General features: G+C 28.4%; 2 protein-coding genes across 2 annotated transcripts; one reads left to right on the top strand and one right to left on the bottom strand.

Moving 5' to 3' along the window:
* Positions 1–306: 306 nt before the first annotated feature.
* On the bottom strand, positions 307–13097 carry LOC107163339 (uncharacterized). Its single transcript, XM_015510719.2, has 8 exons — positions 12813–13097; positions 4069–4131; positions 3854–3983; positions 3028–3183; positions 2828–2936; positions 2485–2601; positions 2245–2425; positions 307–2184 (listed from the first exon to the last, which is right to left on the bottom strand). Exons 1-8 carry the CDS (start codon positions 12943–12945, stop codon positions 2039–2041), a joined length of 1035 nt encoding a protein of 344 aa, XP_015366205.2. The 5' UTR covers positions 12946–13097; the 3' UTR covers positions 307–2038.
* On the top strand, positions 9351–10378 carry mRpL10 (mitochondrial ribosomal protein L10). Its single transcript, XM_015510720.2, has one exon. The coding sequence runs from the start codon at positions 9513–9515 to the stop codon at positions 10278–10280; it is 768 nt and encodes a 255-aa protein (XP_015366206.2). The 5' UTR covers positions 9351–9512; the 3' UTR covers positions 10281–10378.
* Positions 13098–14682: the final 1585 nt, after the last annotated feature.

Raw genomic sequence — 14682 nt, 5'->3', positions numbered from 1 at the left:
ATAAAATAAACATATTAAACCAACAGAACACTATAACTCATATCCGAGGACCGAGAGGCGCGTAGACCAAATTCGAACTGAAGCGATATGTTGGCTCCTTACAAAACTCTAGTCTTGTAGCAGGCTAGCCAACCTCATACTTAACACTCGGCCTTCCTGGCCTAGCTATGTCTTCATAGCATCTTATCTATAATCAAGGGCGGTTTGGGAGGCCAGCTGACCCACAGTTTTTTTCTGAGATTAATGTGGCCCCTCTCAAAATGAGAAACTACATAAAAATTTTTTATTAGAAAAAAATATATACAATGATCAATATGAAAATTAAATTTAATAATAATAATTTTTAAAATTTACACAGACTCAAGATTGTTCCTATAAAAATATAATTGTAATTTATATAATCTATAAGTATAGAAAATAGAAATTGTAAACATATAATGTATATGTATATTATAAATTTATTATGTGACTGAATATTGAAATATAAATGGCGCATACAAAATCGTGCTTTAACTCATCAACTTAAATAATGTATCTAAATCGGTAGGTATAAATATACAGGGTGTCCCGTGAGGATTTATCCATTGCAATATCTCCCGAAATTCTGGTTTTGTAATAAAACTCATAGATAAGAACTGCAATTGTTTCATATTTTAATTTATTTTAATGTTTTGGTAAAAAAGTTAAAAAAATATATTTTTATATTTAACCATTTTCTAAAATAATAAAGATAGCCATTTAGTAAAGCTTATTTTTATTAAAATATTGACGTTTCAATATATTATTTTCATTAATTTGCTGATTTTTAATATTTTTTTTAGTTTCGAGAAAAATTGCAAATCATTTAACACCATAATGTTATCAAACATGTGACCCGCCACACCGCGCGCATTCTCATAAGGTCGGCTGAATACTTTCCATGTTCCTAATAGTAATACATTAATATAATCATATTTTATTTCTTCAAAACTAGAAAAAATATCAAAAATCAGAAAATTAATGGAAATAAAATTTTGGAACGTCAATATTTTCAGAAAAATGAACTCTACAAAACAGCTATCTTTAATTTTTTTGGAAATAATTAAATAAAAATTATATTTTTTAAATTTTTTACAAAAACATAAAAATAAATTTAAAAATGAAATAATTGTAGTTTTTAACTGTGAATCTTATTTTAAAACCAGAATTTTGATATATCCATTATTTCGTGAGATATCGCAATGGGTAAATCCTCGCGGGACACCTGTATAGTATAAACAATCAGCCTCTAAACCAGAGCACAGTGAATTGTTACACTTAAAGGGGAGAAATTACTTCAGCGGTAGGAATTAATACCTCAACTAAAAATGAAGAGGCCTTTAATTATTTCTAGTTAGTGACCTTTTAAACATAGTGCCTTAATTAAAACACATGCATTTTTAAAAACCAAACTAAATAAGTACAGACACTAAACTACACATTTTATAAGCTGTAATAACAAATCTAAAGAATATTAATTCATAAAAAACTATATTATAAATAACAGATAAATAAAAATTTGAATTAAGACCAAATGTAGGCATGTAAGAGTTATTATTTATATAAAATGGGTAATGCAGTACTATTGAAATATAATAATACAAAAATTGATTATTTTATTAGTATAACAAAAAAAATAATAAAACACTGTACATACAAATTTTTATCTCGTAACCAATATTATCAATAGATTAATGCAACTAGTGTCACAATTACAATAAGAATGAGAAAATATATATATATATATACATTTTAGCATATTCTACTACCTTTAAGGTAAAAATATAATCGACAACAAATGAAACATAAAAAAAAATTTCATTATATCAACTCGCAAGAATTATAAAAATATGTTCAGATAGACTATGAACACAGTTTTATAAATTGGTGGAATACCAGGTTTTGATTAATAATGAATATAATTACAAAATAAAAAATTTAATATTAATTAGAATAACATTTTTACTATATTCAGAATCTAAAATATTGAAATATCACATTTTATATTTCCACTAAAACACTACTTGAATACTTTAAAAAATGATGCAACACTATCAGTCTTTGACTTCTTTTTTTTATCTGTATGATTACTACGTCGTTGTCCTTGAATTGGCATATAAGGAGGAACATCATCTAATGATGAAGATGGAGCATTAGAAGTACTACCTGTAAGTTTAATTCATAATTATTTTTACCATATAAATGGAAACTAGCCAACACACTTACAAAAATTGTCTTGTAATTCTGTTCTTCTTGAACTATATGTTGGATCAATAGCTATAGCGATGTTAGAAAGAGGTTCTTGAGTGGTTGATACGACTTCAGTTGATTCATCCAACTGTTGTTGTTTTTTAAGTAATGCTTTTTGTTTTGCTTTTTCGCGAGCTCTCCTTAATCGCGCTTTTTCCTAAAAAAAAAAATTGTATCTTAACAAACTTCCCTCATATTACAATTAATAAATCTTACTTTTTCTTGTAAAAGCTTAGCCAATTCACAGTCTTGTGTTTCAATAGCAATTAATCTATCCCTATCTTCAATTGACATGGGGCACCCTTCTTGTTCTTGTAGTCGCTTAGCCAATTCCTTATATTTATTTATTTATAATTATTTATTACTATATATTGTATACAAATTGAATATAAGATATAAATTATTTCATTATAGTGTTGTTTACATCTTTAGAATTTGACGAGTGTAACTCTAGTCACGATTATAAATATTAACGTGCACTAAAGACTACACCCGTTAAATGCTATGATGGATCTAATAATTAATTATGTATTATAAAGAACAAAAATAAAGTACTCACAGCATCCTTTTGTTCTTGAATTTGACGGTTGACTTCTTCTTCATAGTCAATGTCATGCAAAATATCATCAATATCAAACTCAGTATATTCATTGGACTCTACTGTGAAACTTTATAATTTGATCAATATTTTTTTATTAATATAGTATTATTTTAATCTTACAAAGATTATTACAATTAGACAATTGATAAAATAAATACCTTTTTGTTGATTTTGGTTGGCAATGTTTTTTTAATATTCCTGGTCTACCTCCTCCGGCTGAATTTGCATTTGCATTAACCTCAATGTCATGTGCATATTTTTTTTTTGACAATTTTTCAGCTAATTCCATTGCAACTCTGAGATCTTTTTCTTCCCTAAAAAATATAAATAAAATAAAATGATGCAGTCAAACATTTTTTTCCTTCAATAAAATATGCATAGAAACATTATGAGATTCACAAAAAAACAATTAAAATAAACTGGAGATATGGACAAAAAAAAAGAACTGTTGGAAGCCCATACAAAGGAGATAATGAAAAAATTAGTTTTGAAGGATAACAGAGATGCACACTCTTAAAAAATAGCCGATTGTCAACAATTGCTAAGAGACAGACAATATGATTACCGAAGAATTGAAAAATAAAATCATAAGATAATAGGATACTATTTAAGAAACAAGTCATATTAAAATTACAATTACTACAATAATGTTACAGTAAAAACATCTTTTAAATTTATTTGCTCAGAACTAACTGATTGTTTCTTTATTAAGGAGATTGAGTAATACCCAATGGTAGATTAAAATACATGCAATTGTTATTTCCACTGAAACAAAACTTCTATGAAACAGGAATCTGTTGGTAGGAGATTTTACTGTACTATTAAAATTATTTAATTATAGTAAACCTTTGTAAACACTTAGTTTTATTAATAGACAATATAAAAATTGCACAAATGGGCTAAATGATCATTAAAAATCAAAACATTGGCTTTTAGAAATTAGAAATATAAAATTAATCATCCACACTCCAAAATTATACTTACTGTTCTTTGATGAATGCCCCATATCGTTCTTCAGCTTCACGTATTTCACGTTCTTGTTCCTCCTTGGCTGTAGGCAAGTCTTGTCGAACGATAGCATTTCGCGAACGATTGCCATTGTAATGTTCATCAACTGTAAAACAATGATAAATGTGTTAAATTGAGAATTGAGATGATAAAAAGGAATAACAATCGACAATAATTATAACATAACTGACCTTCCAACTTTTGTAAATGATATGCCAATGCACCATCTTCATGGACCAACCATTCTTTACACACTAGAAAATAATAAAGCAGTTAAAATGAGAATCCAACGTATAAAGCATTTCATCATTAATAATAATAATAATAATAATACAGCAAGGACTCCCTCAGTCACTCCTACTCCATGTTATAGACACACCACTACACCGTAAACAAACGATGATCTCACATACGAAAAAAAAGATCTAAAAAACATTCCATGAAACGAGTACCTGCAGAGAGAGAAGAGCGCGTCAGCAACAGCCTCTATTGTTGATTGTGAATAGACTGTGAGAAAAATTATAACGAGAAAAAAACGGTCCTACATGTTATGAGGTTCATTGTAATGGAAAGTCACAATGGTTTCACGCCTGGATGAATAGTAGTGTGCGTGCGTGAGTACGAGTTGTATCAGGTTTACCAACCAGTTAAGTTGAGCGTTTCTCTACCTCTATATTCAAAATTTTGTAGTAAAAATATGATCTACCTCTACTATAATTGAGAAAAATAATTTAAAAAATAAAATGTATGAATACAACAACATTGTAATCCGTTCCGGCACGAAAAAAAATCAGCGTCATCCGTTTATCACACGACTATACATAAAATAGTATCGGCACGATCTTAAATAATATAAATAATAAAAACAAATAATATCGTTCCAGCGCGCGTGCATACTAGGGAGTACGCGGCTGTTAACTGACAAAACTACCTGTTGCTCTGGGGTTGGCAGGTGGCTTTCGGTAATGGGGTGCGGCGGAGGCGGCGCTGTCTCCCTCTCGTCCAAGACGAACAGTGGAAAAAAATAAGCAGGATAAATTCCATGGGTTCGAAAAGTCGCGCACAACCGACAACAAATATTTACTTTTTTCAAATGTGTAAACAAAAATGCGGTATTTGTGATGAAAATTACGAACACGGTTTTTGAGACATTATAATATTAATATTATTATCATATCGTGATGCATAAAACACTAAATCAGGTATGCCAGAAACGATGACGATCTACAGGCGAGCAGCAATTTAATGTTTTAAGAGAACACGCAGTTGCCAACAGAGGTGTATCAGTTGCTAAACCACACTGAGGTCTGAGGCCTGGGCTCTGGATTACAACTGTATATATGTGGGAGTCATACACAATTGTATACCACGAAATATTTTACGAACCGTGCAGCTATATTTATAATTATATCTACAATCACGCAGTTGGTGGCCAAATAAAATATTAATTTTTTTTGTCATCCACTAATATTACATGTGTGATTAAATTTTACGAAGAAAACGTATATATCTTTTTAGCGGGTTCTTACAGTACGTGAACACTGGGCATGTATATAAATTATTACTACCGAATCTCCACAGATTCCCCTCCCACGCATCAACCCCACCGACCGAGTCATTACATGACTGACACCAACCAGCTATTCATAGATTCCCCCTTGCACCGGTTGTGACACCCAACCTATGAACTAACCTGACCCGCTACCACAAGTGCACTCTACATCTACTTTCACTGTAAAATTTTGGCGCTCTTAATCGTAAATTATGACTATGATTCATAATGTTAACTTTTCTAAATCATAATTTTATGAACAGGGTTTTTTGATAGCCGATATTTCGGTTTCAATAAATAATAAAATATAATACATTAATCACCATTGTACATTATTTATTATATTATAATAATATGATATATTTTAAGTTTCGACATTCACCGCCAAAGATTGTTTGTTAGAAGGGTCAGGGCAAGTTCTTCAAATTTTCAACAACTCTTATAAATTCTGCTAGGTACTTTAGTTATAAATGTTATAATAATTTTCTATTATTTGATACATATTTAGCAGGTTTGACACGGGTATAATTATCAAAAGTATTAATTTAACAGGAAAAACTCTTGCCTTATTGATAATCCGGATTTTGATAATTATTTTCTTTTTTTATCTGAAAAATTAAAATTTCTCGCAGGTCGGATCATAGCACGAATTTTTGTTTTATATTAAATAGTTCTAGAAAAGTACGTTAGAAAAATAGACTACAAAATGTTTTCTTTTAAATCTAAACAAATAAAAGAAATACACGACTATTCTATACAACGCGAGTTTTTCCTGTAAGATATTTGTTGTACTAAAAGTGAACCGAGTGGTTTAAACATCCTTTTGATTGGGCATGCATTACATCGTTATTAGTTATTAGTTTATTACTAAAAAAATAATAACGACTTTATTACTATCGAGGCATCGTCCATCAGAAACGCGTCTAAATATGAAAATATATATAGTACTTCCAATGAGAATTTATATAATTTTCTTGATTTGAGTATAATTTTCGATTTTCCTATACCAATTTATGAATGCAATGAACTACTAAACTTGCTTTAAATTACTTTCACGAAACAAATTGTTTGCTTCAACGAGTGTTGTGGAAAAATAAAATCTGTTAACTTGCAAAATTAAAATATTTTATAATTATACATATATTATATTTGAATATTAAAATATTTTTAAATGAATTATATTAAATGAAACCTATAAATGTGTTTAAGTCAGTCTACATATACCTATAGATTAAAATATGTTAATATAAATAAATAAATATATATAATTATTATTATTATAAACCAGAATATGTTTTGGGAATTGGTTCTATTAATAATAAATTATCTAAACATCCAAATATCTAATTATTTTTTAATTACATTAATAGATCGTACTAAAAATTGTATAAATAATATATAGGTAACACAAAACTGAACCAAATATTTTGTATAATGAATATATATAACATTTTACCATGATGGATACAAATCAATAAGTAATAAGTACAAACATTTGACAGTACTACAAAAAAAAAATGTAAGCCAAAATAAATAATATTTTTTATGTATTTTTTATTATTATACTTGTCTATCGATTCCAAGATATTAGGGGAAATACCACCTAAACGGAAAAAGAGATCAGATAACTTGAATTTGAAAGGTGAAATTATATTAAACATATCGATAATAATTGTAAGAGTAACTAGGTAGGTAATATAATTGTTATACATTTAGCGGCAAGAAAAGAAACCTAACCTTAAATCCTAAATAAATAAAAAATTTATAATTTTTATTATTATATCGTACGGAAATTGTATACAAATGCATAATTTAATAAATGGGTGCGTATTTATTCCATTTTAATTATTTTTATATATATTCAAAAGTGAATTTGCAATATTATGCTTATTTCATTTAGAAAAGTGGTTACAAAAAATAAAATAAAATAACTACTCTAATACTTGCTCGTACAATTTAATCTTATAGGCAGGCCTCCAGAAATAAATAAAAAATAAACTTAATTGCAATTTTTATAAATGCCAAAATTCACTATGATGTGTAGGGTAGTCAGAAAAAAAAGCCAGGGAAAAAAATCTACGGAAAAAAAAGCCAAGAAAAAAAAGTAAAATTAAAATAATCAAATATATCTATAACAATTAAAATTAAAGTATAAAATTAGGTATTATTTAAAATTTTTAACACAGTTGATCATACTGTATAGTGTATTGTCCGTATTCATGTATAAAAATAAAATTGTTAATATTATAATACACATTGAATAAAAATAATATAATATTTGGTGGATATTACCTTGAAATCATTTGATTTATGTCTTAGATATGTATAAGACATATAATGTATATACTTTGTACAGGGTGATTCTTTTTTAAATGTACATGTTGCAGTATGAATACATGCTATCTTGAAATAAATAAATTTATATATATTTTTAATTTAAACTTTTTGTTTAATAAAATCAATACATTCATTGCTGTTTAGAATCTAAAATATATTTATTACCATGAATAATACATAATAACATATAACCTGTGTATTAATAATTATATATATATATATATATGTATGTATATAATATGGCCAATTATGTGTAAACATTTTTAAAATAATACCTAATTTAATATTTTAATGTTAATTTTTATACATTTAATTATTGTAATGTGGCTTTTTTTGTCCCTGGATTATTTTTCCCGTGGCTTTTTTCCTGGATTTTTTTTCTTGGCTTTTTTTCCGTGGCCTTTTTTCCTACATTCGATGTGTAGATACTTGCATCTTTTACCAGTCTTATTTTTATACATTTACCAGTCATTTAACTTCCTTTATTAATCAAATTATTCCAAAATTTCTGATGTATCAAAAATATGTACTATAAATTCATTATCTATAACCAAACATTTTCTCTAAATTGCATTTTTTTCTTTGATACAAATCGATCATATAGAAACATGATTTTGATATAAAAATCAATGCGAGAAGTTAAACTAAAAAAATCTTGGAACACATTTTTTAAATTTATTTTTCATCTGAATTTATTGAATCACCGAACAAAAGTCCGGTTACAAAAGTCTCACGAAAAAAAGTCCGATGTCATAAAAGTCCCGCGAAAAAAAGTCCGGCTTAAAGATACCCAATAAATCGAAAACCATGTAGTTGTATTTTTATTATCTTTTTCATTAATTAAGTACCAAATAATTATAAATAAATTACAATGTTTTTTATATTTATACGAATAAATCCTTTTTTTAATGACCTTTTTAAGTGCTTTTTTTATTTTTAGTGCATATTTATAATATTATTTTAATAGATTATTATCATGGAGGAATTAAATAATATTAACTCAAAGAATGAAGACCCATTTGAAGAAGCTGAAAGGAATTTTAAATTTAAGCTTCAACCAAGTGATATTTCCAGTATTGAAGATTTTGCTAGTAATACTTTGCCCGATTTAATTTCAGAAAGTCAATATGAAGAATATTATGGAATCTTCAAAAAAATATTTCCAAGTTCAAATTTCTCGATGGCCATAAGAAACAGCTGACTATGGTAGAGCATTATAAAAATCTTTATTCTTTATAATCTGGTGTACATAATTTTCGATAGTGGTTTACCCCTCGTAAATAAATAAACCGGACTTTTTTTCGCAGGACTTTTATGACATCGGACTTTTTTTCGTGGGACTTTTGTAACCGGAATTTTGTCCATCGGACTTTCTTTCGCCGGACTTTTAGGTAAAATCCCGGATTTATTTGCATTTGAGTTTAGATTTAGAAGTTGTAAATTAATAATTGTAATAACTCAACCAAGACACGCCCAATACAATATTTGAACGCATGATATTATAATAGTATATGGCTACACTGGTTTCGAGATTGATCAAAAATGAGAACAAATTGAGGTTATCGTTCCATTCCAAGTAAACCTTACATATAAATATTATTTCATTATTGTTATTTATAATTTATATGATATTAAATTTTAGTATCAGTTTTAGTGTACACTGTACAATTGGAATTTTTTTTGTTTTGTATTAATTAATTGTAGATATTTTTTTATGCAAAGAATATAATATACAACCGTAAGATCATGTTTCACTGTTCAACCAAAACTATTTGTAGCCGTGGATTTACACCAAATGTTATAAGCGTTCGATACAGAAGAGTCAATGTTCAGAAACCCAGAAAACCAGATCATTACCGAGCAGTCATTGAAACAATTACTAAGCCCAAATATCCATGGCCAAACCCATCAGATATGACATGGAGTGAAAGATGCGCTAAACCATACAGTAAAGCATTTAAACAAATAGAAAATAACCCATATGAAAACATCTTAGCCAAAGAACTTAAAGAATTATTTGAGCAGAGTGCAATGGTTGCAATATTTCATAAAAATCCAGTTAAGGGAGAAATTGACTTCAAAACTAGAAAAACTTTTAAAATGGCTGGTATGGATCACGTTGTGTATGGTAAAAGCACTTTAAAACTAGCCTTGGCAGAAACAAATTATGCTGCAGTATTGAATTTATTTCAATCACACAGCTCAATAGTATTTAGTAGCACATCACAGGTACCAAAATTGTTAAAAATTATTAAGAAGATGCCTCACTTAATTTTATTAGCATCCGTTGTTGATGGGAAATTATTAAGCAAAAATCAGACTGTAGAATATGGAAACCTAGTAAATATTGATAATGCCAGAGCAAAACTGATTGGTGTAATAGGTCAAGTAAACAATAGGTGTTTGCAGACTATAGGACAAACTCAGTTGACAATGGTGCGATATTTAGAACAATACGGACAGTCAATAGAAGATGTCAATACAGAAAAAAAGTCCACAGAAGAAGTAGACTAACATTAAATATCAAAATAACTGTACAAAGCTTACTGTAAAACCAATTGTTTGGATAATTTATCAGATTTATTTTCAATAAAATATTTGTAGAAAGTTAATATGTATGTTTAATTTATAATTATATATAAGTATCTTATCAAAATAAAATAAAATAATCATTTTGTTTAGCAAAAAATCTAGTCTATATAGTTAGAAACAAATCAAGCTTGTCTTAGTTGTCTTAAGGTGCATATGGATTTATAAAGCGTTTTACAAAACCTATTTTAATGAAAATATATTTATATAATAATTGATTTTGATCTAACAATCTAGTTATAAAATGTATATATCTCTGAAACTATTTAATTATTTTAATTTTAATGAGGTTAACTGCTAACTAAAAAAAAAAAAAATAAACTTATTGCACACTTGGTACAAAATTGCTGCAACTTAAAATTCAAGCTTCTATAATAGATTTTATTAAATCTAGGGTTAAAAAAAAATGATACCATCTCGTTTTGATATGGCTTTGTTGCATAGTTGCATGTTTCTTATACACAAGTATTCTAGGCTGCCATATTTTTATTCGATAATATAGGATTAATTAAATAGTCTATATTGCAATAACTGGAACTAAAACTATATCTAGGTGACATTTAAAACAATATCAATAATTAAAAAATAAAAATATATCTTCAAAAAACTAGAAACAAAAATAATTATAACCATAACAGTTTTTTAAAACAAACAAAATGAGGGACATTATTATTGATTTCATATAAGTAGTTAACCATTTAAATCGTCAGGCATAATGACACCAGAAATATATAATTTGTAAAACAAAAATGGTAAGAAACACTTTGTAATAGTATAACAATAATATCAAATAAAAGATTGATGTTCAACAAATAACTATGTGACCTGTCACCTTGCCCCTAATAATATTTTCAAAACTATACCTATAATAAGTCCTATTTTTCTTCTATCAATGCCTACCTACGGATATTTAAGATGCTTCCTGAAAACACTTGGACCCTATGTGACACACCATTAATACAAACTTAAGAATATAGGACAATTTCATATTAATTAATGGAACAACTAGTCAACCTTAAGAAGTAAATAATATTCACAAGCCTGGTCGCATAACTAATCATTAACAATTTAATGTATCAATATTGAGTTAATTGTCACTTAATGTAATTTAATGTCCCTTCAATTTTGTATTCGACCGCCATCAATAATATTTAAAAAAATTAATTAATTAACAGATATAATAATAATAATACAGGAATTTTATGGTCTATTAAATGTCAATAACCTAACTAAAGAAAAAAGAGTTTATTATTAAAAATTTCCATTTATAAATATTTGACTTTTTTTGTCTTATTTAAACTATTATTCTATTAAATTACTTTTTTTAAATGTTAACATATAATAACTATAAGTCTATATATATATATATATATATTTATATATATGAAATTTATTTTGTCATTTGGTTATTTATACAATTCAATTTATTTTATTCTTAAAATGACAGTAATGCCTAATTGTTTTTGTGTATAGGTAGACAGTTACCTTTATATTTATATTTATATTTAAACCAATAACAATAAGGAAATTGTTTTCACAGTGCTTTATATGTAGATATAATATATCTCTCATACAAATATATAACAAGATCATTTCTGTTGTACAGTACTTGCTAATTTGCTTAAAAAACTACAACTGAATTAAATTATCTTTAGACATAATTGATTTGGCATGGCTAAAACAAAAGTACAGTGAACATCAATAATTTGAATCAGTTGAGGACAAAATAAAATTCTAGTTGTCGAAAATTGGATTTAAAGAAAAAATTGTATGCTAAAGCATACAGACACAAAAAGCATAGGGTTTAAAGGAGATAAACCTCCCAAAAAATCTAAAAATTTTACACCACATAAAGTATATTAAGAAAAATTTAATCCTTGCTTTAAAATCTTCAGTCCCCTCAAATCTAAACATTATTTTTGACTATGAATATATACAAAATTACTATCAGTACTAAACAAGATCAAATTAATCAAACTCAAAACATAGGTAGGTATTCAATTTTAAAAACATTAAATTCATTAAATAAATTGGATATATGATTATTGTGTCTACTAATACGAGACGCGAGAAAATACCTCGGAAAATCCCAAAAATGTATTGAGAGACTATACACGATCAGAAACTGACCATAGTCATATAGAATGCAGCGGTATTGAAAAACGACAAATATAATATTTGTGCCATTGAACCAAAATTAAATTACGGCCCTGCCCACAATTAACAATGACTACCGAGCGCTATGCAAATGTGTTACAACACCCCGGGCTAATCGAACACTGCAGTGAAAGTGACCCAAAACACAACAACCACTTTCTTTATCCAACGAATTTAGGATAATATTTACAGAAATATATAAACAAGAGATCTTTGGCCTACATATCAAGTGTACGGATAAGGTACCTACTACCTATATAAACATCAACAAATAAAAATGTAATAATAATAATATAGTACCAGAGTTGACCTTTCCAGGTTTGGGCAACGTGTCGCTGGTGGCCTTCTTCCTAATGTTGTCACCCATGGATCCGACGCCGCCAAATCCAAACTGACAATACATAGCCGGCCGACACGGGCTAATCGGCGGCATCGGAGACCATATTATTGTTGTTCGTAGTCGACTTCAACTATCTTGAGTGGAGACAGTCGGTGGACGAACGCTCTCTGATGACGCACTCCCTCGACTGCTGTTGCTCCGTCAGCGACTAATGCCTAATGGTGATAGTAATTGCTGGCCGACTGAGGTAGTAAGGTTTACCGTCGCAGTCGTGGTACTAGACTGTGACGCGCCACCGATACCTCCTACCTACTACCAACTACTCTTCATTGGTCAATATTGTATAATCAATGCACTACTGGTATAGCACTTTAGTGGAGTACTAGTGTGTAATGTGTGTCTTTGTGGCGACTGGCGAGGTTCGTCTTCCGTGCTCCTTGCGGTAAGCGCCAAGCGGTTTCCTGCGACAATGACAATTATTGACAACCACTGAACAAGTGAACAATGACGGCTGACGTTGGACAGCTGCACTCGTCCGAAACCGTAAAATAGCACAAAGTCATAAGACATAATTTGTATATTGTATGAATAATAAATATACTCTTATACGAATGTTTATACATTATGTTTATCTATCATATAATAATGTTTGTAAAATTTAAAGCAATCCTCGAAATTGAAAAAAACATTTTGTTTTATGTTATTTACAATTAAAACGTTACACTCAATTTTTGCGTTTATCACTTATTTACAATTAAATCGCTATTTTACACAACGATTTTTAATAGCTCAAAGTAATTTACAACTTAATTTTTAACATAATAGCTATTTGCAATGTTAGCTGCAGAAAATTATAATTTATTATTTTATTAATATTTAATTCTTTACTAGTATTCTACTATTCTATATACAACACGTTAAAACCTAGGTATTTTATATATTCCTGGAATATTTTAAAGAAGTTGCCAGTCGGTATGTTTGAGGTCCACTTAGACCTGGGTGGTTGTGGTTGCTGGGTCTATATAGGACATTTTTACGTCAGACGAAACTTCAAACCCATCATCTAAGCTCTCATTTTTGAAGATGTATTCATAATTTGTTTATTTCAGATTTGCAAATTGCAGTTTATTCTTTTATAAACTTTATGTTATTGAATAATTTATTTTATCGATTACAATATGTCGAATACAATAATGAATAGTGTGAGAAGATCTAAAACATATGTGCCATGTGGTAAACAGTAGACCAGTGGGCAGTGACGCACAAAGGTATTTTAAGAGCACATGCAGTTAAAAAATGTTTGTCATCCACCCACCCAGGCACGTCGCTAAGGGGGGCCTGGCCCCTAAGAAATGTCAGTGGCCCTAGACTGCCCCCCTTGATTTTTATTTTTAAATATTATGGTGTGTAACATAATTGTCCCAAGCCGGTTAAATCCTAATTGTATATTATATGGTACTCCTTAATATAGTAAAGTTAACGATCGTATAACAAAAATTAAATTTCGAAATTTTAATAATTTTATAAATATTTGTCAATAATACAAGATAGACAATAAGACGTCTATTAATAAATTGAAATCTAGGAATGCCAAATACGGGTATCGAACACACATTTGATAAACACAAATACAGATAATACTATATTATAATATAGTGGACCACTACGGTAATCGTATAATAAAATAAACATGCCTAACAAAATGATATGTCCTAATATAATATTATTATCTATCGAGTTAAAGACTTAGCATTAAGCAGCGAACCATATAAATAGACGACTTGTCCTAATATAGTTTTTTAAGATGTCTATTGTATACCTATGTTAATA

This window comes from Diuraphis noxia, unplaced genomic scaffold, assembly GCF_037042655.1.
Source record: "Diuraphis noxia isolate RWA-SAM2 unplaced genomic scaffold, SU_Dnox_SAM2 contig0004, whole genome shotgun sequence".
NCBI classification, from domain to species: Eukaryota; Metazoa; Arthropoda; class Insecta; order Hemiptera; family Aphididae; genus Diuraphis; species Diuraphis noxia.
This window is presented reverse-complemented; position numbering and strand designations above follow the sequence as displayed.

Coding starts and splice junctions, on each gene's coding strand:
- mRpL10 (XM_015510720.2), top strand. CDS start 9,513: ATGTTTCACTGTTCAACCAAAACTATTTGTAGCCGTGGATTTACACCA.
- LOC107163339 (XM_015510719.2), bottom strand. CDS start 12,945: ATGCCGCCGATTAGCCCGTGTCGGCCGGCTATGTATTGTCAGTTTGGA. Junction 4,132..12,812: donor ACCTGGAAAGGTCAACTCTG/GTACTATATTAT, acceptor ATTATTTTCTAG/TGTGTAAAGAATGGTTGGTC. Junction 3,984..4,068: donor TCATTTACAAAAGTTGGAAG/GTCAGTTATGTT, acceptor ATTGTTTTACAG/TTGATGAACATTACAATGGC.